Raw genomic sequence first — 25,235 nt, forward strand, 5'->3', positions numbered from 1 at the left:
CTAACAAAGCAAACGTGCCTCATCATAACCGGTGCAAGAACTCCCGAAAACAACCCGAAGTTGGGCCACCAAGGTTCGGATAAACGTCGGCTCCGTAGCCCCGATCGAGACCCCAGAGTTGACCCAAAAGGGAAGGTGCACCGACGGCCGAATTCACCATTAATATTGCGAATGAGCGGTGTATTGATGCTGCGATGAACACTGTATGGCAGGGCTTGTTCATTTGTATGGAACCTGCACAGGCAAGCAGACAGGCATGTCCAGCGTGTTACCGTCGAACTCGGTCTGGCCCGACGTACATAGTGCTCTCATCTCGCACGCCCTCTTGCACAACATCCTCTTACAACAATCGCCCCAGTACCTTGAAGAGCCAAACAAGGAACAATGAAGTTTACCGATGGTCTCTGGCATCTTCGAGATGGAGCCAAAGCCGCCTGGGCCCTCAACGTGCAAGATGTCCAGAAGACTGAGAGCGAGCTGACGTTGGTCTGCGCTACAGTACCAATTAGGCACAGAGGGGATACGCTCAAAGGTTCGCCACTTATTCTGAGAGCTATAGGATACCAGTGACTGGGGAGAGATCAGGACCGATCATCAACATCAAGCTAACCGCGCCTGCCGAGGGCATCATCGGCGTCAAGCTGCAGCATTTCACTGTACGCATTTGCAATCTCTCAACCTTTCGCTCTCCAATACTGACCACTTTCCAATGAAAACAGGGTAAAGCACCTGGATACCCTTCCTTCGAGCTGTTCCCCACGGACGCTCCGCCTCCCTCCAAGCCTAAGATTTCCCAGCACAAGGACAGTATCCAGTTCACCGCCGGTCCTCTCATCGCTCAAATCAACAAACCCCACGGCAGCTTCTCGATCGACTTTTCCTCTTCCGATGGGAAGTTCCTTACCTCAGCTTTGCCCAAGAGTCAAGCGATGATGGACCTGCCTTGGAAGTTCACCCGTGACTCGGCGAGTGCCACGAGTTGTTTGGAGACGGATGTCAGTAGCAACCCCCAGCCGGAGAGGGAGACACCGTTTGTGAGGTATATGCAGGCAGAGTTGCAACTGAGTGCCGGGGAGCTGGTGTACGGTCTTGGTATGCAACCCCTTCTGTTCTTAAACCCTTTCCCTCCATCCTGTGGGTGAGAGGCGAGGATCGTATTGGAGCATTGGTTGATGTGCATGGACAGGTGAGCAATTCCGTGCATTCGTGAAGAACGGCCAGCAAGTGAGCATGTGGAACCGTGATGGAGGGACATCGTCCGAGCAGACGTACAAGGGTGTGCCGTTTTACCTCGTACGTGTCTTCCTTCCCTTCCAATTCTCTCCTTTCTCCCCATATCTTCCCCCTCCCCATCTCCAGAAATATTTATCGTTTAGTCTCAGGATATATGCTGACGGCGGTGTAGACGAATAGGAACTACGGCGTGTTTGTAAACGATCCGGGTGAGGTGGACTTCGAGGTGGGAAGCGAGAAGGCGTCACGCGTCGGGATCGCAGTCCGAGGTGAGGAGCTGGAGTACTACATCATCTACGGGTCTGAGCCCAAGGAGGTGCGTACCACGTCGATAACCCTATTCTCGGCATTTCTCATGCTGGGTACATGAGCAGATCCTGCGTCGATACACACTTCTGACTGGCCGGCCTGGTCTGCCCCCAACATGGACGTTCGGTCTCTGGCTCTCCACCTCTTTCCTGACGGACTACGACCAGACCACCGTGTCCGGTTTCCTGCAAGGGATGCAGCAACGTTCCTGCCCAGTCCGGGTGTTCCACTTCGACTGCTTCTGGATGAAGCAATACCACTGGTGCGACTTCACGTTCGACCCCGCATTTTTCCCCGATCCGGCCGCGTTCCTCTCCACCATTAAGAAACAGTTCAACGTCAAGGTTTGCCTGTGGATCAACTCGTATATCGGCCAACAGAGCCCCCTGTTTGCGGAGGGGGTGAAGGGAGGATACTTTATCAAGCGCACCAATGGCGAGGTGTGGCAGTGGGACCTCTGGCAGCCAGGCATGGCTATTGTGGACTTCACGAACCCGGAGGCGTGCAAGTGGTACACGGGCAAGCTGAGGAAACTACTGGAGATGGGTGTGGACTGCTTCAAGGTGCATCCGCTCATATCATTGGGGGATTTGTCCCTTTATTCATTAAATAGACCGACTTTGGCGAGCGGATCCCGCACGCCAGCGTGAAATTCCACGATGGATCCGACCCCTACCGGGCGCATAACCACTACGCGATCCTGTATAACAAAACTGTGTTCAACCTGATCAAAGAGGTGAAGGGCGAATACGAGGCGGTCCTGTTTGGCCGGAGCTCGAGCGCGGGCGGCCAGAGGTTCCCGGTTTCATGGGGTGGAGATCCGCACAGTACTTAGTGAGTCTGAGAAAGATGTGTGATGAAGCGAGGGCTGATGTGTGGGCGAAGTGAGGCGATGGCGGAGACGATGCGAGGTGGCCTGTCATTCACTCTCTCTGGCTTCGCCTACTGGTCGCACGATATCGGCGGCTTTGAGGTGTGTCCAGCTCTATTCCGTCAGGCACGCCATTTCGCCCATGCTGACAACAATTCAGGGCCATCCGCCTCCCGAGATTTACATGCGCTGGATATCGTTCGGTCTCTTCTCCTCCCACAGCCGTCTTCACGGCTCCGGCTCCTACCGTGTTCCCTGGAACTACGGCGAAGACGCGGCGAAAGTGATGGCCAAGTACGTGGAGACGAAACACAGGCTCGTTCCGTACCTCTACGCACAGGCGATCAACGCCCATCTGACGGGAGAGCCAATAATGCGCGCTACGTTCCTTGAGTTCCCGGCAGATCGGACAACCTATCATCTGGACCAACAGTACATGCTTGGACCATCATTGCTCGTTGCACCTGTGTTCGGGAACGACCAGCACATGCACGAGTACTACCTCCCGGCCGGGAAGTGGACGTCCTTCTGGGACGATGCGAAGGTCGTCGAGGGCCCTCGCTGGATCAAAGAGACGGTGCCATACGACACCATCCCTGTGTGGGTCAGGGAAAGCAGCGTGCTTGTCCTCGGCCCTAAGGGGGCAAAGGTGCCGGACTATGATTATCTCGAGAGCGGCACGGTCAAGGTGTACGACGGGCCTTTTGAGAAGCTTGAGGTGATCATACCTCGCGGGAAGGGCAAGGAGGTTGCAGCTACTATTGCGATCAAGCGCTCGCAACAGGGCCACATCTCCGTCAGCTCGAAAGGAGACGATATTTCCGCGCTGGCGGGACAGGTCATCAAAGATGGCAAGGCGTCAGCACTGAAACTGACAGAGTATTGAGTATGATGTGCGACTGACGATGGCATGTCGATTATGCAGAGATATAAGTACACAAATGATCATCTTGTCCGCTCCTTCCATCCTTTCTACCTCAATTAAAGCGTCATTTCCTCGGCAGCTCCTCCGCGTCTTCTTCATCCACTCCTCCAAGCTCGAACATCTCCGCCTCACCGGCATGAATAGGAGCGTAGGCATGCCCATTGCCGTTGTCTAGCTTTACCCCGCCTTCCCTGGCCACATCTCCGTTCTGTCCGGCATACATGTACAGGTGAATGAGGAGACATGCATGAAGGCAAATGACAAATCCCGCGCTGAAGAGGATGAGCGAGTACGTAACGTGGTCCACCCCGAGGGAGTCGGCCCAGCGCAGCTCCTCGTCTGTGGCGGACATGAACAAGCATCCGCTGCAGATAAGCCCCAGAGGGGGCAGCCACTGCCAAGGGCTTATGTTGCCCTCCCTGACGGTGCCGCTTGGTTGACCTCGTAGGACGAAAACAATCTCGACAATGCGCGTGAGGGCGGCGGCAATGAGGGTTATGCCGAATACGGCGTGGACTGCCGTGCTCAGAGCGAGCGCTTGCACATGAGCTGAGAATGCCCAGCCGGTGAGGAGGATGATTAGGGCGGGGAGGAGGGAGCGCTGGTTGTTTCGCGAGAGGAAGATGCCGAGCGCGCCGCCCGCCCACCCTGCGACATGTTAGTAGGTGCCAACAATGAGAGAGAAGCAACGGACAAACAACACCCATCATCGTATGCTGCAAATCTTTGTGTGTCCATGGACCGCCCTGGTGCTCGGTAAAGCTGTTGACGACACCCTGATCACTATCAGCCGGTGTTGTCATCCCGCGGCCATCGACTCACCCAAAGACAGATAACCCAGCTGTCAAACCATTCCTGACTCCGTTTCTCCCCAATAAAGCTCGCACCAACGCAAAGCAAAATGAGCAAAATTATACCATACGCGATGAACGCGCTGCCCATGATATAGTGTGCCAAACACTGGCCGAGCGCGCCGCCTCGACAATATCCTCCCAACGTGGCGAATCCAAATACGGTCTGGACCCATCCCACAACAGGGTAGAACTTTCCTAAAATGCCATGGGCGCGGGCTGCCCAAGGACGGAGGGTCTTCTCGTGGATATGCAATCTGAGGTAGATTCCAAGCGCGGTTTGGGCAGCAAGCAGGAAGATGATGACAGTAGCCATCGGGACATGGGCCGACCAAGCAAACTCTCGTCCGCCGTGCGAGTGACCCAGCACATACCCGGCTGTAGTAAGTGCCAGACCTGCCACCTGCATCGGTACATGCCACCGAGATTTGGCCATGCCGAGTACCATGCCTGCTGGGAAGACGACGAGCCAGACGAAGGCTTGAAACGCGACGTGCAACCAGGTCATGGTGTCGATCGGCGCATTGAGGTCGATCTCGGCTTCATCGTGATGTTCATGGGCGTGCGCTGCCAGCGCTGTTACGAGCAGCAGCAGGAGTGAGGAGGGAAATGGCGGCATGTTGGAGGTCGACGACAAAGATGTTGAGCAGGACGTCTGCGAGACGTCGTCGAAAGGGCGCGGAAGCGTTACGTAAGATTACGGCTCGGTGTTTGTGATTTCGGCGGGGCCTATCTCCGAAGGTCTCTCTGTGTGTCCTGCACAGTCATCTCGGCCACTACTGACCTACTCGTGATCCTAACCATCTCCTTCGCTCACGGAGCCCAATTCAAGCTAATGTCACTGATCCGACTCTCTGGAAAGATATTCATGAAGCTATACCCCTTCTTTCTCCTACGGTCGCCTAAAGGGTTTATCATCTGCGGCTTGAGCTAACAAGCCGTCTGCGGCACGCCCAACCTTCCGTTTGTCCGACACAGCCAGGAATTCAATCTTCGTCTCTTCTGCATTATTTGTGGATATGATTCTAATAATGCCTGGTTCTGTGATCAACAGTCGCCTCCCCCAATACAATCTTCTCAATGGCCATTTCGTGCTTGCCTCGAATGCGGAGCGGAGATGCGCTAGAAACATCTCTCGAGCGCGCTCTGCTATTCTACTGCTATGCCGGACAGAGCACATATACCGAACTAGCAGTGCTCCATCAAGTTCTGGCATGTGTGCACCTGGTGGAAACCAAATGTATTTCCAACTGCGCGCATCTCTTCATACCAGTGACTGGGACATAAAAGTCAATGACAATGCTCTCTTCGTATGGGTGTCCTGAATACTCATGGACACACCTGCTGAAGTTTTGGAATATGCAGCCGCCATCAACGACATACGTGTACGAGTCTTATCAGCTCGGGGTGACGCTGAATGCTAATTCGACCCACAGCTGGGCTCCTGCGTCGCACTCGCCTTGCTGTCGTACGACTACGTTCTAACTTTCCGACAAGAAGTTCTCTACGTCTGGTTTGCACCCTTTAACTTCGGGAAATTTATCTTTCTTGTTATTCGCTACCTTCCGTGGTTGGATCATTGTGCGATCTTGCTTGGTACGTTCTTCTTCCATATGTACGGTGCATGATCTCACCCCGAAAAGAGGTGACACTTCCTTATCCCATAGCCAACTTGTGCCGCATAGCTTCCTATTGGCACTACAGTACGTTCTGAAGTCTCTTCCGATATTCCCTCGGTTCTCTGACACGGTAAAGCCTGCTGCGTTCTCGGCGCTCTCCTCGCGGACGGGGTGATCGGCCTCCGTACCTGGGCGATCTGGGGCCGCACCCGCGTAGCAGCAGCATTCGTCCTACTCTCATGGATCGGGATGGCTGTCGCAGGAATCTATTATTTCTCGTTGTATCAAACCGGTGGTATCACCTGTACGTGCGCCCTCGACCAGATGTGCTCCTGCTTAGAACGCCGCAGACGAGCCACTCCCCCCTGCAACACCTCAGATCTTTGGGTGCCACTTTACAGTGGGCGGGTCCGATGCCTCGTTCAAGATGTATCTCGCCCTCGGGAGCTACCAAGTCGGTGCGTCGTCTAACCTCCACTTAATGTCCGCTAAACGGGGTGTAGTAATCTTCCTCGCCACGGTCATCCGAGGGTCTCATCATCGTATGCTTCCCCCCATCTTGGCGTGCCCGGTCCTGATCAGTTCTAGTTCGTAACCATCCTGCTCACGTCATGAGTATCATGTACCGGGATGCGTTCTTAGCTTCTACATGTCTCTTCAGTATGTGCCGTTCTTCTCTCCTGAATTCAACTGAAAACATCCCAGTTATCGTAGCATCAAACATGATCCTCGCCCTTACAGACGTGCGCCTCTCTCCTCCTTCCCTCCTAAACTCTCTGATGCCCCCGCAGTCCAGCTGGCAATACGGCCTCATCGTAATCTACCGAGCCTTCCTCGCCGTCCTCCCTGCAAGGATCATCCTCAACATGCGGGAAGCGTCTATGTCTGTTACTGGGGAGGGGAGTGCGCTTGAGCCGCCGAAGATCCCTTCCCCCCCCTCGACGAGACAGCAGAGCAGGAATGTCAGCCAGGCTGAGCTGGCTACCTCTGTTTAAGGGATGATTGTGAGAGCCATGAAAAAGGGTCATAAGAATTTTGCATCGGACTCAGAATGGAATCAAGGGCTTTCAGTAATATAAGAGAATCATGGACTACATGCATGTACCGCATAGAGATACAACGAGCCGTAATCAGACTAATCCCGCTTGAATTGAGATCTCTACGCCAAGGCGGACTTCCTCTCCTTCTCCAGGGCGACAACGCACTCCCAGACCTCTTTCGTAATCTCCGTCTCATGCCGCAAATACGCTTCCAACCTGTTAGCAATGAGCACTCAACTCCCTCAGGTGGAGAAAACCCTACTTGGCGAGAGACATCCTCAGGCTCAGGTCGTCGGCTGTAAGCCCCTCCTTACGTTCTCTGACGAACTCTCCTTGGATATACTCTGCTATCTCCTTTCCGATATGTACGTTCTTACCCGCGGACTGGGACTTGCAGCCGGCGAGCCAGAGACGGTATTCGGTTGCTTGGTCGGGTGTTAATGGGGCAGGTGTGGGGCTGCTGGAAGCTGGGCGGAGAGGAAGGGTGATATCCGTCTGCGTTTTGTTAGCGTGTGACGCCTAGGAGTAGGGGGGGAAGAGAACGTACAGTAAAGAATGGGCTCTTTGGCCCCGAGCAGAGGACGACGAACGAGAGATCTGTAGGAAACTCGTACGAGCTGAAAGGGAAGGCATATGCCAGTGTCTGCGCTGTCATAGTAGCTTGCATGGTAGCGATATTCCTCACCCCTACCGCCTGGTCAGACACGCGTTCATAAGCATATAAAGACGCACCCAGGTCGCCCAGCTTTCCTTCCCCTACACCATGCTCGTCCACGAGCACCACAGTCCCCGGTGCGAGCTGCAGCACTCCACTTCTGAGATCTTCGTCTTCCTCCCTAACGGAAGACGAAGGTGCGAAAGGAGTGTCGTTCAGGTACGCAATAGAGAGAGGGACGTGGACGACAATAGGGAAGAGCTCTTCCAGGCAGGAGCGGAGGGCGGCGGTGGTGGTGGGAGAAGAATGGGAGAGGAGAAGAGTGGGAGGTGGGAGGAAGGGCGTTCGGGATTGACTGTTCCTCTTCAGTCTCGCTTTTTGAGCGAAAAGCAGAAATGAATGCGACTCACACTCGGGCGATACAGCACAAGAGGACGTACTCCGCTGCTAGCATGTCCCCGCCCAACGTTGTTTCAGCCAAGTACCGCACGATCTCCTCCTTCACTTCCGCTCCTGACCTTCCTCTGGCCGGAGGCATGGGATACACGGCCTTGACCAGCGTATCCTGTGCAGGGGAATGGAATACCACATGCAGGGATGGTAACTCTGCTTCTTGCTCGTCGTCGTGGAGGTGGTTGAGCCGAGGCTCGAAAGTCAAAATACCGACGAAAGAGTGTACGGCGGAGGGCTTGAACTCTGCCGGAGGGTAGGACTTGACAAGCAGGCCGATATGGGGCGTGTGGGGGAGGGGAAACTTGTGCGCCATCAACGTGGGCTGGGGTGATGCTGCTACTGCTGAAGGTGAGGCGGGTACATGCATGAGAGGGATGGACGTACGTCCTGGAGTTGACTTCTCTACCCACGCACTTTCGCCTGGTACATTCACTGCCCAGACGACACCTCTCTCCTCCCACTGTGTTCCTCTCCCTCCTATGCCCACTCCCAGCCCTGCACCCCCGCCGCCGGACTCGACAGCCCCCAAGGCCTCCCTCATCCCTCCCATATCAAACCCTCCATTCACAGCAGGCAAACTATCGAGCCCATACCCCAGGTGGGAGACATATATCTCCGGAGATATGGACGTGTCTTGTATCATACCCCTGAAGCGCACCAAGCTGCCAGAGGGGTAGGACGCAGGAGGGTGATGCACGTCAAGCAATGGGATCTACGCGGGTTAGATTATGGCGAGGAAGGGAGTGTGAGCATACCTTTTGATCATCAGGAAAGAGGGAACGGAAGTGGGCGGTGATGCGTGCGTGGGGATTGGATTGGGACTGGAGGTCGTTGATCACGCTGAGCGGGTTGGAGAGCGCGTCGGAGAGGGCGGCGGTGACCATCGTCGACGTCGAACAAGAGAAGCAACGCGTCGACGCGTCGGACATTGCCTAATCTTTTCTTGTACATTTTATTTTCTTATTCCAATTCAATACAACAAAAGATATCTACTTTCACTATAACACAAATATGGGGATCACCAACAAAGAAAAACTATGTTGTCTACCTTCCGTCCACAAGCCCAGCCCAGTAACCATACACACCACACCTGTGTGGCCAGCTAGTAACCATCCCTGCAAAGCCCACAGCATGATACCCGGTCCACCATCCTCGGGGCATCAAAGTCATCCCAGTCCTCGTTTTCACAACAACAGCAACATCTCTCCCTCAGTCCCAGCACACATTCCGCCAAACAACCATCGAGCAGCTCGGCGCACCCTGTCCATGCGCCTCCACACCACCAGCCGACCGCCCGCAGGCCCTCAGTGCACCCTTCACATCCATAGAGCAGGTTCTCGAATACGCTCGCCGGTTGACGGAGGTCGTGTAGCTCTTCCCCCCTGCGCATAGAGACAGAGACTTTGAACGCCCAATGTACGTCGTTCCCTCTATTCCTCGGCAGGGGCTCTCCCCACTGCGCGGGAGTATCCAGCCCCTCCCCGAGGGATTGGGGGACGTACACACGCACCCGGGAAGGGTGAATCGACTCCCTGGCACAGATGTAGTGCCGTAGCGAGGAGATTGACCCTGGTGGAGCGAGGTGCTCGTATGCGAACTGAGCGAGGGAAGGGTCGTCTGCGTGAATCCGTTCACGGGAATGTAGGGGAGGGCCGTCTTTCTCTGTATCAATGGTTAATTAGACATACGTGAAGTGCAATGGGGCGTACGGTAGAGCCGATAATACCCTGCTCGCGTTAGTATTGGGTGGAAAACAGAGAGGATACAGCGCACCCATCGTCAACCTGGCATAATTCCCCTGCCCTCTACGCATCGGGAACTCCAAACTCGAATTCTCATCCTTCTCCTTCGCCCACGGAAGAGCGGGCGCTACCAATGCCGTAGCTGTAGGAGGCGACGTAGGGGCAGGTACATCTGGTCTGCGCATCGGCTGCACAGCGGTTGGAGGACGGCGTACGACATCCCTGTGAGTTGCGGACCATTGTTCGCTCGGTCCAGTTGGAAATGACATCGTTCACCAGACTGGAGGGCATAGCATCGAGCTGAAGTAGGTGATAAAATAGCCGCTCTTAGACGGGATTCGCATTGCTGGCGAAGCACCGCTCTTTGGGCACGAGGCGCCAATCAGCCGGGAAAGCGGGGATAGAATTTGAGCGCAAGGTGAGCATAGATGTTCACACAGTTGTATTTTATGACTTTTTTTTGGCACAGATGGAGTGGAATAATTGTTGCTGAAGAACTAATCTGTTGAATTTATTCATTCACCTTAAGAGGAAAGAACATTTGATATGCGTCACGTGCTCACCGCAATGTATGCAGTGGCAGTGCTTCGAATTGGGCGACGCTGTGAGTCGCGACGCGTCGACGTCCTTTGCCACCACCTTCTCCTCAACGACCATGTCCACCTCCGTCAGCTCCATCTTCCCCTCCGGCCTCCCCTCTTCCCTGTACACCGTCCTTCACCTCGACACCCACGCCTCCTCTGCCCAGATCCGGGGTGCATACCGCACGCTAGCACTCGTTCATCACCCTGACAAGCACGCGACCGCCTCCCAGGAGCAGAAGGACGAGCATGCACTTGTCTTCCAGCAGGTTCGTCCTTTCGTATCCCTATAATAAGTCAGCACCTGATGTGTACAGGTGGGGTTCGCGTATGTGGTATTGAGCGATGCGGGAAGGAGGGAGAAGTACGACCTTACGGGATCGGTGGAGGAACTGTCGGACCTGGGGGGCGAGGCTGGATGGGACGCCTACTTCGAGCAGCTGTTCGAAGAGGTCACCAAGAGTCGATTAGATGAGGATAAGGTGCTATACCAGGGTGCGACATGCCCTTTCTTCTTGTAGCGTGTCGCTGACTGCATGGGCTGTAGGAGGGGATGAGGAGCTCGAGGACTTGAAACGTGCCTATGTGGAGCATGAAGGTGACTTGCCATCTATATTGGACAGCATACCCCATTCGAACTACACGGATGAGCCCCGCCTTCTCGCCAGGCTCAAGCTGCTCGTCGCTGATGGTACGCTACCCTCTTTTCCGGCGTGGGAAAAGACGCTAGCGGATAAGAGGGCGGCGAGGGAGAGGAAAAAGCAGGGAAAGGCGGAGGAAAAGGAGGCGGAGGAGATGGCCAAGGAGTTGGGTGTGTGGGACGAGTTCTATGGAACGGGGAAGAAGGGGGCGCGACAGGGGAATGGGAAAGGGAAGGGAAAGAACGGAGAGAAGGAGAATGAGGAAGAGGATACGAGCGCGCTCCAAGCTCTGATATTGAAGAAACGTCAAAACGCCGGGAACTTCCTAGACAACCTCGCTGCCAAGTACGCGCAGCCGGAGAAACCGAACGGGAACGCAAAAGGGAAAGGGAAAAGCAAAAAACGGCCGGCTCCGGAGGAGGAGGAGGAAGAGAGCCCGAAGAAGATGAAGAAGGACGTGCATGACGAGCTGGATGGGATGGACGACGAGTTGTTTAGGAAGTTACAGGAGGGGATGTTCGGTAAGCGGGAAGGTGGGAAGAAGGGCAGAAAAGGGAAATGATTCCAGTTGAGGGATATACGATATTGTTATTCTATATGTTGAGGCCCGGTATTCTTGGACCAGTTGTGAGTACGTTTGCGGGCGATGGGGTGTGTGATATCACTACAGCAGTGTACTGATCGAGACTACCAGAACTTTACGATGTTCTATCTTAGGCTTCTGAAGACGACGCCCAAGCAAGGAGATCCTTCGCTGCGCTTTGATGTTTGCTAGTCGATGAGATCTTGAGGGACCGTTATCCCTGGCTGATGAAACACTTGATGCAGGCAGGCTCTACAGCCTCGTGATTCGTGATTGTTAGCATCACGCGGAGAAAATAGGGATGAATGGTTCTTCATCTATGTCATCGCTGCGCTAGCTATCGATACCTGACTTGCTTTCTATGTGCAGCACTCGTGATATTCTGCTGGAAGAATGTGCAATGCTCCACTTGCGTTTGCGTACCTGGCTGGCACCCACCCCGCTGTGATGGACTCTCAGCCCACATTCCTCTCGACAAGACATAGCAACCGCCGCCTACATCCAGCCCAAGTGAAACCATGTCGACTAAATGGCCACTAGTTCTGTCCGAACTCCGGCCGTACATGGCTCTGCCCCATCCGCTGCCGACGCATGGACATCCCGCAGATCCAGATCCCACCAAAGGTATTCGCGCGGCGTTTGCGTCCCTTCCACCAACGTCTTTCTCGGTCGGTGTGCAGACAAAATCGATCAATGTCGGGCAAGTGCGCACGTTGGTCGTCCGCCCTCCTGAAAATGTCGAGGTCAAGCAAGGCGTGGTCATCTACGTGCTCCATCCAGGTGGATTCATCTTCGGCGCCCCCGAGTCGGAGGCACCCCTACTCTCCACCTTTGCCAATGCGGGTTACATCTGTATATCTCCCGACTATCGACTCGCGCCCGAGCACCCGTATCCCGCCGCGCATGACGACGCCTATGCGGTATGGGGGTGGCTCATCTCCGTAGGAGGCGGACAAGCCACCCTCGGTCTCGATCTCAATAAGATCATTCTATTTGGGACGAGCGCGGGGAGCGCCCTCGCGAGTTCTCTGACCTTCCGACTGGCTGGCGAGAAAGCTGACATCATGCCACGACTGGTGATTCTCGATTCGCCACATGTAGACAGTCGCAAAGGCTCGTTTCCGTCCATGGCCGACGACTAGAAACCAGCCAAAGAAGGCTATATGTGGTGGGCGACCGAAGGCTGTCACAACATCAACCGGTATTCTTTTGGAGAAGGTTCGCCTGCGGCCAAAGATGAGGGCGCGCCGGAAGGGGCGTTCGTCAACGAGTACCCCTTGTCGAAATATCACGAACTGGCGGAACGGCTGCCTCTTTCTACCTCCTCGTTTGCGAACTCGACTGTATCCGAGACTCCGCCCTTGAGTTTGCGAGCAAGCTGTTCACGGCCGGCGTGAGGACCGATCTGATCGTGAAAGCCGGAACTCCGCACTTTTATACCGGGTTCTTCCCGAATATCCGTGTGACAAGAGAGACGAAGGAGGGATATCTTGAGTGCATCAGACGAACCCTGTACGACTATTGAGCGGAATTTCCAGGTAGAGCAAAGCGGCTATGGGTAACATCTCAATCTGTTATATAAAAGGATCGGGCCTCAGTCAAACGCCAAACTCCACGGGGCGGAACGTGCTTCCCAGTAATCATCAACGAAGTTTCGAATTGTGCGCTTCTCCGAACCTTGAACGATATCATCATCATCCCTGCCTTTGAACTTGTCTGCGCACTGCCTCTTCAGCCCAGGCACCAGTTCCGATTGATGTATATGGACGGCCGCAGGAGTCCATACAATGCTTCTGCCAGGTTTGAGGACACCTGAGGACGTGCTCAAAGTGAGTTTTTCGACATCCGTGGACATCATGTGCTTTGATGGGCTTGACACATGTTACACGACCCGATCCCCTTTTTTGCCCACTTGCCAACATCATCTCTTTTGGATGATTAGGTATCGCCAAAACGTATGTGCCGCTTGTCCCTCGGATGGTCGTATTCTCTCTGGGTGGCATGTGCCAATATCAGCAATGATGTGATGTCGGTCCCGTGCTTTACGAGTCTTCTTCCTTCAACTGCTAGAATCCAGACAATCCTACTTTCTGATGATCAGTGCCTTACGGACCTCTCCCAGGTCGGGAACTGGGATAACAGTGGTTGTCAGAAGAAAGAACGGCCCATCTGCGGGTTGACAAGGCGGTGCGGCTTGACTGGCCAATTCTTGCGGCGTCTTCCTGCTGGCAACATCGAAACGCCAAACAACATGAATGGTATATATGCAGACTGTTATAGGGGAGGGAAGATGGGCAACACTGTTTAGACGTGAGAACAATGGATCAAGAGACTTTGGAACTCACGGTGCAGGCTGCACGATTTGCTGGTGTGAGTACTTGATGAGACTGGATCGGCTGGCGCTGAATGGTCGTGTGACCTTTGCCTAGTATGACATGGGTCAGTACCCACCCTCGTCCAAATCTGCGCTGTCTGCTGATGTATAGTGTGTAGTGGCAGCAATGGCTCTATTTGTGCGAGGTCGATGCCAGATCCCCAGAACTGGAGGAAGACTGACCCGACAACCAGGCATACGACTACCTGCTCATGCTGCCCAAGGAACAGCAGTATGTCTGGGGCGCAAAGTGGACACCGGGGAAAGTGATGTACTTGCTCGTCCGCTATCTCCCATTCTTTGACCTCCCCCTCTGGGTCTTCGGTGAGCTCGTTGGTTGTCGTTCTGTCCTACCAGGATTGACCGGCCGTGATATCAGATCAGGGCTTCATGGGGCAGCTACCTATGGACTGCGCGACTGCAACACTCGTTACTACGATTCCCGAATTCATTGCAGCGGGTGTAGCCGATATCGTGTTCGGTTTACGAACTTGGGCGCTGTGGAACCGAGGAACTGTAATGGGCTGCATAATCATCGGCGGCTATATTTTGTTCAATGGAGCCTCTGTAACGGTCATCTCAGCCACCCCGTCTGGTCTTACCTGTGAGTGCTCAGTTCCCCGCGGATGGTCTGCTGTACCGACAGTTTGGATCGGTCAGCCGTACGTATCCCTGGTCTTGCAGGCTGCTTCACGCCTCCATCCAAGTCCAACAGTTTGTGGATCTCTTACTTACTTACTACCAGTTACCAACTCTGTAAGCCAGTACCCTCCTTGATCTCTTAGGCGTCGCTTAAATGACCGTCTAGTTCTGTTCCTTCTTACCCTTATCCGAGGAGTGTACTTTTGTAGGAGTCTTTGGTTAGGTCGTCAATAGCATAGCTCACGGACACACAGGGAGGAAACGACAAGCGCAAAACCTCATGATGGTTCTCTTTCGAGATGGTACGTGATGTAGATAAAGAAATCGCGAAGTTACATGGAACTGAGACTTGGTCATCCAGCTTTCCTCGCGTTCTTTGTCCAGTGGAGTGAGTGATCATTGACCAGTGTGGGTCGCGCTTACATCGCTCAGCCATCGGATTTGTGACGATGATCATGCTCAAAAAGGTTTATTGCAGCCTTGCATCTGTCTTGTTGAGCAATGAACTTACTCCCCAATCAGAACGACTCGAATTTTGCCTTGAACGCCCTTTATTGAGCGCTCCTTTCCGTTCTTCCTTTGCGGATAATCCTCAATATTCGAGATGCGGCCAATGGGTTTATTTTGGACAGTTGGGATGTAGCACGGGATGCAGAAAGCACTGCTATTCAGTCAAGCCAGTTTTCACTCCGCGCTCGCACTGAGGAGCATGGGGGATCTACAGATGAGATTTCAAACCCCCGGACCAGCTACACGGTGAGGGACTGAATTGAGAGACGTCTGTTGGTTGATTATTCGAGTCTTTTTTCAATATTGTTCCACCGTCTCGGACTGATTGTCAGATGGCTGCTGAGAAGCATTCCAACCTGACTGCCAATACAACGGGCCAAAGAGTTCTCGAGGCCACTGGGGTATCGCCGCTCGTGAACAGGGAAATCCAGCCGAAGTCAAGGTGAGACAGGCTGTTCGTGTTGCAAGAAATGCTCGGCTACTCCGTTGCTCAGAGACTCAGACACCAGCGATGCTCCCCTGTTCTTCTTGATGAGGCTTGCTATTCTGAACGTATGGATGTGGGGTTGATAGTTCTGGACTGAATGCTTTGAGATTGCACACGTGGCACACATCAATCGGCTGTCGTATGGTGTACGTAACACACAGCATAACCGCCCGGGAACCCCGCATGCCGCATGATCGGATGATCACAGCATCAGCATCAATACTAACCAAGGATTTACTGTGCGGCCAGAAACTGAAGACGATGGACAATGTGGAAATCATCAAGAATCCCATCGCAATGCATGGCTGATGGCGAACGAAGGGCAGTGTGACTACTTGGTTTGCTGGCAGGACCAGAGCACATCTATTGGTACATAAAGTACTGTGCGAGGCAAAAGCAGATAGGCGCCGTACTCTGTACAGATGGATCCTCAGATATTGGATCCAGAGCCTTGAACTGACTGTAACAGCAGCACACTTTGCAGGAGTAAGTGCAAGTTTTGCGGGTCATCGATTTATTTCTGACCCTTTCTATAGTATGAGATGGGTGAATAAACACAGCTGTCAGAGCCTGGGGTATTTGCTGACAAACGCCGCCCACAAACAGCGGCCGCCATGACGCTCTTCGTACGCTGTCGCAACTACATGATGGCCGGACAAGAGGCTGACTAGGACCATCGAGGCTTATGATTACTTGCTCATGATCCAGAAGGAGCGGCGGTATATTTGGGCCGCGAAGTTGACGCCGGGGAAGGTGATGTATCTGCTTGTTCGCTATCTTCCTTTCTTGTATCTACCGCTTTGTGTGTTCGGTGAGCCCACGTCAGTCCATCCTTCATGATGTTCAGACTCAAGTTTGTAACAGAGGAGGGCATAATGGGCGACCTGCCCCTGGACTGCGCGAAAGCGACACTCGCCTTGACGATTCCCGAGCTACTTGCCGCTGCCATAGCTGATGTTGTTTACGGCCTACGTTCTTGGGCCGTGTGGGGCCGAGGATTCCCGATGGTCTGCCTGATCATAGTCGCCTATATCTTGTTCAATGGAGCAGCGGTTGTAATCGTTTCGATCGATCAGTCCGCCCTAACGTGTGAGCGCTTTATATTCTCTACATATCATCCACAACACTCACAATTTGAACTCACCAGCCGTGCGTATTCAAGGCCTGAGTGGCTGCTTCACTCCTCCGCTGCACTCCAACAGTTTCTGGGTTGCTTACTTACTTAACACGACCTTTCAACTCTGTGTGTCTAGAATTACTACGAGCTGCACACGTCGCTGATCCATGCCCAGTGCTGCTCATTCTTACTCTTCTGAGAGGATTGCACTTCTGTAAGACCCAGGCTTCATATTTTCCGGCAACTGGATTAATTGAGTCTCAGGGAGGCGACAAACAGGAAACCTCACTACAGTCCTCTTTCGGGATGGTAGGTGGCAGATCTGGACGCCTTCTTCCGGGAACTCACAATTCGTCGACCAGCATTTCTCGCATTCTTAGCCCAGTGGAGTGAGTGCACGTTTCCACACTACAGTCTGCGGACCAAGCTCACTTATAACAGGCGTAGGCATTGCAGCAGTAATCATGCTCGTCACTTTGGTATGGTCCCCCTTCTCTGGCCTTGATAGAGAAGTCACCCGCTTCCCTTAGAATGACTCGAGTTACGCTCTCAATGACGTCTACCGGGTACTTGCTTCTGTGCTTCCATCGCGAATAATCCTCAATATTCGAGAAGCGGCCAGTGAGGGCACATTGGATGGGTGGGATGTAACACGAGAGGTGAACAGTACCGCTTTCGATTCCACCACATATGTGGGATCAGAAAGGTAGTTATAGGTTGAGGTGAGGACTTGTGTATGTTTCGGTTCAGTAATGTGTTTTGTAAGTCCGATGATATTGTTCATTTACGATAAGCGCCGGCAGGAGACCGGGTCAGTGAGTGTCTCGAAACTAAGATATAGATGATTAAACTCACTGTTCGGGCTTCCGTCAATATGCAACATGCCATGCAAAGGCTATGTGATAAGAAAAGCAGTGTTTTCCAGGAGGTAAGGCTCAGGTTCAGTGTTAGGTTAGGGTTGACACGAAACCGCAAAGTGCTTTAAGAACTGTATAGTGAGGCTGTGCATTCAGGGCCGGCTTCTCCCATTCGTCACAATTTCAGACTGTACATGTTGGCTCGTCCGTGGCTTTATGACTTGTATCACTGCAATACGACTTGCTTATATGTTGTCTGTGATATGCGACTTTGCCGTCTGATTTGTTATACTGTTCAAATCCCGTTGGATAGTCATTTAATTCTGCTGCCCAACCCTATCCGCCAGGAACATATACTATCCAGTTTGAGCCTACTACCGCCGGCTACATGCACTCTTTAGCCGGCTAGCCAGAGCTCAGATTGATCGTCATCTTAAAATCAGAATTCTCCAACAGCGTCAACCTTCTCTGCCACGCTTCAATTCTTCTGATTTCGATGGCTGCACTGCCTTACGGTTTTTAATCGGAACAACGACGATATCGCCCTGGAAATGTACAAACCAGAGCTAGGCATGGCAGCTGACGACGGGTTTGTGGATTATCGACTATCCGCGCGAACACCGTCATAAACAACTGTACTGCACTTGTCAGATTGCTGGGACATACTAGTACTGCACGTTGTAGCCTCACCTTGCCGCCGGTTTTCCTCGCATCCGACGGCTTCGGCTCTCACGCCAACCCCTTCTTTGTTCCTCATGCGCGTGGACGCATGTGAAAGGAATGTCGGGCAATGATACTGTTACGGGCAATGCTCGCATATAGATCACTCCGCAAGGGGGTTGATATCCCGATGTCACTGATGTTGGGGTGATGCCAGGGGGCGCAGTACCAAGCGCTGGACATACACCTCCCTCCTCGTCTTCTCTCTCCTCTGGAGGGTCAGTCCTTCCACAAGCTAGACGATGGACCAGAATATCATACTCACCGCTGCGGCTGCACGGTTTGCCAGCGTACGTCTTGCATGCTGATACGGAGCTGTCTACTCACCAACTTTCCGGATCCAGTGTGATACACGTAAGCTTATCTTTCATTATTAGCCAAGGCGGTACTTATTGTGAATAAGTTGTTGGGATAACACTCTTCGTATGTTATTGGCATTCATGGTCGATGAAGGGGTGCTGATGCGGACCAGGGCTATGACTACCTGCTCATGCTGCCGAAGGAGATCGAGCACATCTGGCATTCCCGGTGGACGCCCGGCAAAGTGCTGTTCATCATCGTCCGCTACATGCCCTTCATCGACATGCCAGTATGGCCCTTCGGTGAGCAGTTTTGTATTCCTGCCTTGAGAGCAGTGAACTGAAACTGGTGCCTCAGCGGATGCGTTCATGGGCGCCAACCTGCCACTGGACTGTAACACCGCAACATACTACACGATCGTGACGTTCATCATCGCTGCCTGCCTTGCAGACTTCACGTACGGTCTCCGAACATGGGCACTCTGGAACCGGAACAAGTTCTTCGGGGCATTTCTTGTCCTCTCCGGGATCGGGTTCAACTTGAGCTGTATCCTCTTGCTAGCGGTGTTGCAGTCGGGAGAAGCGTCCATCCGGATACCTGGGCTGCAGGGGTGTTTCTCCCCTCCGTCGACGAATGATGATATGTGGAAGGCGTATTTGCTCACGACGAGTTTCCAGCTGGGTGAGTCGGAGTTAGACGCGTCTTGACGAAGCCCGACGCCCTCTGACTGACGGGGGAACCCAGTTCTCTTCCTAGCAACGATTGGGAAGGGTATCCAGCATCGTGAGCTCATTTCCATGCACGTAGCAAGAGAGACTGAGTCGTATGGCCAGTAACCCGACATCCGGAACGGTTGACCGCTGTGCTCTACAGAGACGGTAAGCAGGTACCCTACCCCGATGTAGGACGACGCTAACCTCCGGGGGTATACAGCGTTCTTGTCCTTCTTCGCCCAGCTCGGTAAGTGCGTTCAACGCTCCCCCCCACCGCTGTTAACACAGACCAAAAGCCATAGGGTACATCAATGTCATCCTCCTCCGAGCGACCGTAAGCCCCCTTCCCCCGCCTTTCCTACCCACATCCAATCCACTACATGTATAGGGCGAACCCAACTACTCCCTCAACCTGACCTACCGAGCTCTCACTTCCAACCTCCCTTCCCGGATCATAATCAATATTCGGGAAGCGGCGACTGGGCTGGACAGGTGGGACTGTACGACCGGGGACGTGGTGAGCGGGGTGAGTGGGGTGGAGAGGGGGAGCGTCGCTTTGGAAGATCTGGATATTGGACGAGCGAGGGTGGGACGGGGAGTGGGGATTCGGGAGATATTACAGGCTTGAGCGGTGACTTCTAAGCCTAAGAACCCATATTTTTCAAATGGTCTGTATGTATGCTAACGATATTCTTCAACGCTGCACTGTATTTACGCCGCATCCAATAGTACACATTCTATCCCAGTTCATCGCTGCATTGCATGTCACCCCTCTTCAAAGAACAGCTTCACCGTTCAGCACGCCCAATGGATTCGATTTTATTCTTTTACACTAGCGGATGCTTACAACAGTCAAGATTCAAGAGCTCATTCACGATTCACATATCCTGTCAGAACCAGCCGTGGCCAACCACCAAACTAGTAGTTCTGGTTCCCGCCGTACCCCCCCTGCCCGCCCTGGTTGCCACTGCCGTAGCTGTCGTTCGAGCTTCCAAAGTTGTCGTTGTTCGAACTGCCGTAGCCGCCTTGGCCGCCCTGGTTCCCTCCGAACCCGCCCTGTCCACCCTGGTTGCTTCCAAAGTTATCGTTGTTGCTGCTCCCAAACCCACCCTGCCCCTGGCCGCCTTGGTTTCCCCCATAGCTGGAATCGCCCCCTACCGGGCATCAGCCTCTGCCTACGTTTAAGGGGCAGATGACTCACCCTGGTTCCCGCCAAACCCACCCTGGCCGCCTTGGTTCGACGACCCATAGCTATCGTTCCCGCTGCCAAATCCACCCTGGCCACCCTGGTTCCCTCCAAAGCCAGAGTCGCCACCTTCTCATACATAGTGAGTATATGCGCACCTGATCGCATTTGAGCGACGTGCGTACCCTGGTTCCCGCCGAACCCTCCTTGCCCGCCTTGCCCACCCTGCCCACCCTGCCCGCCTTGCCCGTGCTCGCCGTGCGCATGATGATGCTTCCCCTCGCCGCCAGAGCCACCGTACCCGCCCTGTCCAGATCCAGAATCCCCACCTATGATCCGGTCAGCAACTGTCCACACAGACTTATACGCATACATGCATATATGCGCACGTCGCATACCTTGGTTCCCGCCATACCCACCCTGGTTCCCAGACCCAGAATCCCCACCGAACCCACCCTGATTCCCAGATCCAGAGTCGCCGCCAAACCCGCCCTGACCCTGACCCTGGTTGGACGATCCGTAATTGTCGTTGTTCGAGCTCCCGAACCCGCCTTGGCCACCCTGAGAACCTTGGTTGCCTCCAAAGCCCGAGTCGCCGCCTGTTTGTGTCTCGATCAGCGCTCTATCCGCGTGGGAGGGAAGAGAGGAACGAGCAGCTTACCTTGGTTCCCGCCAAACCCGCCCTGACCAGACTGAGCCTGAGACTGGTTGCTGCCGTAGTCATCGTTATTCGAACTTCCAAACCCGCCTTGACCACCCTGGTTCTGGCCCTGGCCCTGGTTCTGGTTTCCCTGACCGCCCTGGTTCTGTGCGTAATTGCTGATCGCACCCTCGACCTGGTCTTTCATCTGGTTGAAGAAGTTTGACATATTTGCAGATTGGTAGTTCGGTAGGAGTTGAGCGTGTGAAGTAAGGGAAGGGTGCAGGAGACAGGACCCATGGAGGGGAAGGAGGGTTATATACCTTTCCTCTATCCTCCTCCGCAAGCAGATGACGAACGGATGACGTTCTTCCATTATTCCAGAAACGTGCATAAACGGCCGCTTGTCTATCCGGAAGCAGGCGCGGAAAGGCTAAGAATAGCCCATGTGCATGTCCGTGTCCACCGTACGTGAGAGACAAAGGACAGGGATTAGGACTAGCCTCAACTAGCGAGCAAGGGGGGCCATGTGCCGCTTTGTACTTATTCGGCTCGAGAGGTGGGAGGGCAGGAGATGGGATGCGGGCCGAGGGGCGCGTGACCCTCTAGCAGCTGCCCTTTCCTCCCTCTCCCTCCCTGTGAAGGTCGATCGATCCTCCCCTCCCTCTCCGCAGATCGCCAGACCCAAGCAGCCCATCCCAGAAAGGCACAGTCTCAACCCAGCAGTGGACGAAGAAAGAAGAGTGCGTGCTCAGGGTCCGATGACGCCTCTGCTTTCAATTCCAGTGATCTGGTGAACTTACGATGACGTTGGTAGTCCCGGAAGCTGTTCTTCCTACACTCGTATCGGCGGTATTCTTCCTCTCTCTTTGGGGGAAGTAAGAACCCAGCAAGATAGTACTGCTGAGACAAACTAGGAGAACCGCGCAACACTAGAACTCGATGTGTTCCATATTACAAGGAGTCGGGAAATCACCTTGCCTTGAATACCCTGACACCTCCGAAACCTTAATTGAACTAGAAGCCTACAACCCTGAACTCTATTGTCCACATGTGTCCGGCATGGTCAGACGGTGGGTTGAGCTGTGTACTGCAAGAAGGGGAGACCAACGCGCGAGGATCCTTACTGTGGACCCATTTTTGGGCGGGTGTTCCGGCACACTCCGAGAACTATTATATTCCCAACATTAGCATGTTAGCGCCACGCGCTAGTTGGACAACATGGAGGTGTACAAAGGGCCGCTGACTCCCAGGCACTTTCTGTCATTGCGACGGAGGGATATGCCGACCTCGGCCTCATCTCGGTCGGCATACGTCTCACCCCACCGCACCGGTACCTGATATTAGTACCACACTCTATCGAATATTCCAGGATCAGACGAAATCGACGCATATCAAACGCATATCAACAGGTATCGCGTGGCTGTCTGTTCTGTGGCGCTCGGCTCCGCCCTCTTCTGCGCCTCTACGCCTCATCCCGCGGTCTCCGGAGCTCGTGCTTGTTCTTTCCCCTCTTAGGCTTGTACCAAACCCAGTGCCCAAGCGCCAAATATGCTCTAAACGACGCCAACCCCAAATTGTCCTCTTCGTACTCTTCCGGATATCCCGCTCCGAGCCGGTAGGCAACTGCCAACCCGGAGAGGACGGCGACCTCATGTGCGTTCAGGAGGGTCCAGGAGCCGGCGTACCATGTGTGCTTATGTCCTTGCAAGAGGAAGAGGAGAGGAACGACAAGCAGGTAGTGTGTCCAGCTATGGCATACTACGCTTGTCAGCCTTGGAAGGGAAGGGGAAGAGGGAAGGACACACGCTGATGCCACCAGTCCTCCCGGATGATCTTGCTCTTGTCGATCTCGCTTCTGTCCCACGACTGCTCGTCTTTCTTGTTCAAGAATATCGTCTGGAAGACATGTCTGTCGAACGGGATCTCCTGCCCCGAGAACTGCGCCTGGTAGTTACTGCAGTCGAAGCACATCTCGAGCTTGCGCCTATCCTTGTACTCCTTGATATAATACGCAGGTTTGAACTGGGTCTTCCCGAACGCTACACGCTCGCTCTGGTCCGTACCCGAGAGGGCGTCCACGGCCTGCTCGGGATCGAATCGGTTCGTATAATGTCGCTCCATGTATGCGGAATCCCAGTGCGTGACGGTGATGTCGTCGCTGAATTTGGCAGCGCCGAGGACGCGTCGCTCGATCCAGCGCGCCGTCTTGCCAAGAAGGGACTTGCTAGTGTCCGCCAGAGTGCAGAGAACGAGCTCGTCGAACTCTTCTTGGATCTCCGGAGCATCGGGGTCGCCTCCGGCAGGGTTATGCTTGTCTGCGACCGGAGTACGGGCCTTGAGCGCGACCCGCACTCCTTCGTTCGATCGGCTGACAATGCGCGTCACCTCCGTGTTCAACCTGATATCCACGCCCCTTGACCGGAGATCTGCCTCCCACGCTCCGTAAAAGTCTGCAAACTTGGGGAAGACGACCATAGGCGGGAGGTTGCTTATGAGAGACTTGACATCAGCGGGGTACCACATCCCGAACGTGGGACTCGTGAAGAGGCGTTCGAGGATGATCGTCGGTACCGAGGGGGTAGCGTTGCCCGTCCCAAGGAAAAGAGCCAGGGAGGGGAGGATCATACAGTCTACAAACTCTCGCGAGAAGAGGAAGAGCTTGAGGAACAACGCGCACGGGACGAGTGCCCAGAAAAGTTCTGTCCATCGGACCAGGGTCAGCAGGCACTTGAACCTCCTGATCTCGCGTGCGTGTCGTTCTACTAGCCGGGTAGGGAATACGTTGGACCAGAAAGTGTCTCCTTTGCCAAAGCTGACCTGGAGGTTCACGGGCGTAGCAGGCATGCCGTACCGTTCAAACAGCCTCAGAGTATGGCGGAAGATGTGCGACCCGCCTTGTACGCCTTGATTCAGCCAGTCAGCGCCGTGTCGGGCTTTATCGCTGGGGATGGAGAAGGCTTGCCCGCCGCAGTAGGAGGCGGAGTCGACTAGTGTTATATGGAAGGACTTGGAGGAGAGGGAGAGGTGGTGGGCTGTGGACATGCCTGCTGCGCCTGCGCCGACGATGAGGACGCGTTTTGGGGGCATGGTAGAGAGGAGGAAAGATATGGATGGGTAGGGAAGGGGAGAGGCGTTCTTATAAGACGAGGATTGCTTCTCTGTGGACGAGGATCGACGGAAGAATCGAGATCGATGAGTTGAGACAATTGACCGTATATTGTCAGTTCCGCGCATATACTTCACATTGGACGAATTCCCCACAGTCGCATACGTCATGAGACCCTTTCCTTTCTGTGAGACCATCATGAGACGGTCACGTGTTGCAACTGCATCACAACTGGCTCTACTGCACTGCGCGAGCGCTCTCGACCACCTGTGTCACATCCCACGTGTCAAGTGTGCCCGAGTTCGCCGCTTCTCGAAGATTGAGGATTATCCGCGACGGAAGAATGGAAAGGAGGGAGCGATAGACCTTGTGTAACGAGAAGCTAGCGTCACCCTGCGGTCGGTGGTCAGATGTCAGTCAGACGACGACAACGGGTTACAAAACCAGGGTGATGAGCATGATTACTGTCACAAGCCCTAAGCCTGAGTGAAGTCAGATGTGGTCGACTCGCGGCATTTAGCTACGTCCACTCACACAATTGGACCAAGAAATGCCAGAAAGACTAAACAACGGATGGTCAGTTCTCAGGACGGAGACATCTAAATGCACCAGGTACCATCTCGAAAGAGAATCATCATCAGTCCTTGTGCGCTTCGTCTCCCTATCATTCATTAAGTCATTCCTGCAGATTCTACAGAAGGATCTTACACAAATGCACTCCCTTCACAATTGTGAGAACGAGAAGAACTACACCGTCGCATAAGACTAATATGACCGGAGAGTTTTGAAAACTCACGGATCTGAAAGCCAGTGGTGAGCAAGTAGGCAATCCACAGGGTACTCAACCGTGATGGAGGAACAACACAACCCGGCTACCCTGGGACATACATCGCTAAAGGAAGGGATATGTCAGTGCAAGTTACAATCCAAGAGGCCTAGATCGTCTCACAGGACAAATCAGAAAGATCTGTGGAAATGATCGCAATCATAGCGCCATTGAACAGCACATAAGCCATGCTGAACAAATAGCCTACCGAACGCGATCGATCCCACACAGCCCATGTGCGTAAGCCAAAT

The 25,235-nt window shown here is 53.9% G+C and overlaps 11 protein-coding genes across 11 annotated transcripts; 7 read left to right on the plus strand and 4 right to left on the minus strand.

The window, feature by feature from the left end:
• Positions 1-384: 384 nt before the first annotated feature.
• On the plus strand, positions 385-3,299 carry DACRYDRAFT_119842 (alpha-glucosidase; the record flags this gene model as incomplete). Its single annotated transcript, XM_040770877.1, has 9 exons — positions 385-532; positions 568-656; positions 720-1,134; positions 1,187-1,293; positions 1,406-1,549; positions 1,608-2,105; positions 2,156-2,376; positions 2,428-2,515; positions 2,574-3,299. 9 exons carry the CDS (start codon positions 385-387, stop codon positions 3,297-3,299), a joined length of 2,436 nt encoding a protein of 811 aa, XP_040623667.1.
• Positions 3,300-3,309: 10 nt separating this feature from the next.
• On the minus strand, positions 3,310-4,802 carry DACRYDRAFT_72823 (uncharacterized protein). The gene is made up of 3 exons (XM_040775982.1): positions 4,161-4,802; positions 4,033-4,114; positions 3,310-3,986 (listed from the first exon to the last, which is right to left on the minus strand). The coding sequence occupies exons 1-3, from the start codon at positions 4,695-4,697 to the stop codon at positions 3,403-3,405; spliced, it is 1,203 nt and encodes a 400-aa protein (XP_040623668.1). The 5' UTR covers positions 4,698-4,802; the 3' UTR covers positions 3,310-3,402.
• Positions 4,803-5,520: 718 nt separating this feature from the next.
• DACRYDRAFT_112395 (uncharacterized protein) lies at positions 5,521-6,803 on the plus strand (the record flags this gene model as incomplete). The annotated part of the gene is made up of 9 exons (XM_040769405.1): positions 5,521-5,574; positions 5,626-5,785; positions 5,833-5,892; positions 5,945-6,112; positions 6,159-6,266; positions 6,312-6,350; positions 6,397-6,468; positions 6,514-6,551; positions 6,600-6,803. The coding sequence occupies 9 exons, from the start codon at positions 5,521-5,523 to the stop codon at positions 6,801-6,803; spliced, it is 903 nt and encodes a 300-aa protein (XP_040623669.1).
• A 67-nt stretch (positions 6,804-6,870) lies between these two features.
• DACRYDRAFT_119844 (uncharacterized protein) lies at positions 6,871-8,840 on the minus strand (the record flags this gene model as incomplete). The annotated part of the gene is made up of 7 exons (XM_040770878.1): positions 6,871-7,064; positions 7,111-7,343; positions 7,396-7,535; positions 7,581-7,858; positions 7,914-8,295; positions 8,341-8,668; positions 8,712-8,840. 7 exons carry the CDS (start codon positions 8,838-8,840, stop codon positions 6,968-6,970), a joined length of 1,587 nt encoding a protein of 528 aa, XP_040623670.1. The 3' UTR covers positions 6,871-6,967.
• A 100-nt stretch (positions 8,841-8,940) lies between these two features.
• On the plus strand, positions 8,941-9,652 carry DACRYDRAFT_25471 (uncharacterized protein). Its single transcript, XM_040774173.1, has one exon. It carries the CDS (start codon positions 8,968-8,970, stop codon positions 9,346-9,348), a length of 381 nt encoding a protein of 126 aa, XP_040623671.1. The 5' UTR covers positions 8,941-8,967; the 3' UTR covers positions 9,349-9,652.
• Positions 9,653-10,353: 701 nt separating this feature from the next.
• Positions 10,354-11,482, plus strand: DACRYDRAFT_85498 (DnaJ-domain-containing protein; the record flags this gene model as incomplete). The annotated part of the gene is made up of 3 exons (XM_040776737.1): positions 10,354-10,548; positions 10,597-10,774; positions 10,827-11,482. The coding sequence occupies 3 exons, from the start codon at positions 10,354-10,356 to the stop codon at positions 11,480-11,482; spliced, it is 1,029 nt and encodes a 342-aa protein (XP_040623672.1).
• Positions 11,483-12,645: 1,163 nt separating this feature from the next.
• On the plus strand, positions 12,646-12,900 carry DACRYDRAFT_25472 (uncharacterized protein; the record flags this gene model as incomplete). The annotated part of the gene is made up of 1 exon (XM_040774174.1): positions 12,646-12,900. A coding segment is annotated over one exon (255 nt), but the record flags the coding sequence as incomplete, so codon positions are not given.
• Positions 12,901-13,822: 922 nt separating this feature from the next.
• Positions 13,823-17,163, plus strand: DACRYDRAFT_112399 (uncharacterized protein; the record flags this gene model as incomplete). Its single annotated transcript, XM_040769406.1, has 16 exons — positions 13,823-13,873; positions 13,933-13,942; positions 13,997-14,016; positions 14,072-14,201; positions 14,257-14,481; positions 14,774-14,821; positions 15,989-16,002; positions 16,053-16,062; positions 16,123-16,142; positions 16,198-16,327; positions 16,381-16,605; positions 16,664-16,759; positions 16,809-16,847; positions 16,898-16,942; positions 16,996-17,022; positions 17,075-17,163. The coding sequence occupies 16 exons, from the start codon at positions 13,823-13,825 to the stop codon at positions 17,161-17,163; spliced, it is 1,179 nt and encodes a 392-aa protein (XP_040623674.1).
• Positions 17,164-18,423: 1,260 nt separating this feature from the next.
• On the plus strand, positions 18,424-19,960 carry DACRYDRAFT_25474 (uncharacterized protein). The gene is made up of 10 exons (XM_040774175.1): positions 18,424-18,500; positions 18,555-18,564; positions 18,614-18,633; positions 18,683-18,812; positions 18,868-19,191; positions 19,255-19,293; positions 19,344-19,388; positions 19,444-19,470; positions 19,520-19,557; positions 19,612-19,960. Exons 1-10 carry the CDS (start codon positions 18,453-18,455, stop codon positions 19,849-19,851), a joined length of 921 nt encoding a protein of 306 aa, XP_040623675.1. The 5' UTR covers positions 18,424-18,452; the 3' UTR covers positions 19,852-19,960.
• An 89-nt stretch (positions 19,961-20,049) lies between these two features.
• Positions 20,050-21,438, minus strand: DACRYDRAFT_25475 (uncharacterized protein). Its single transcript, XM_040774176.1, has 5 exons — positions 21,071-21,438; positions 20,808-21,008; positions 20,595-20,738; positions 20,425-20,538; positions 20,050-20,377 (listed from the first exon to the last, which is right to left on the minus strand). Exons 1-5 carry the CDS (start codon positions 21,276-21,278, stop codon positions 20,142-20,144), a joined length of 903 nt encoding a protein of 300 aa, XP_040623676.1. The 5' UTR covers positions 21,279-21,438; the 3' UTR covers positions 20,050-20,141.
• A 1,076-nt stretch (positions 21,439-22,514) lies between these two features.
• DACRYDRAFT_60014 (FAD dependent oxidoreductase) lies at positions 22,515-24,139 on the minus strand (the record flags this gene model as incomplete). Its single annotated transcript, XM_040775605.1, has 2 exons — positions 22,515-22,810; positions 22,858-24,139. 2 exons carry the CDS (start codon positions 24,137-24,139, stop codon positions 22,515-22,517), a joined length of 1,578 nt encoding a protein of 525 aa, XP_040623677.1.
• Between the last annotated feature and the right edge of the window lie 1,096 nt (positions 24,140-25,235).

The sequence above is a fragment of the Dacryopinax primogenitus genome (genome assembly GCF_000292625.1).
Source record: "Dacryopinax primogenitus strain DJM-731 SS1 chromosome Unknown DACRYscaffold_26, whole genome shotgun sequence".
NCBI classification, from domain to species: domain Eukaryota; kingdom Fungi; phylum Basidiomycota; class Dacrymycetes; order Dacrymycetales; family Dacrymycetaceae; genus Dacryopinax; species Dacryopinax primogenitus.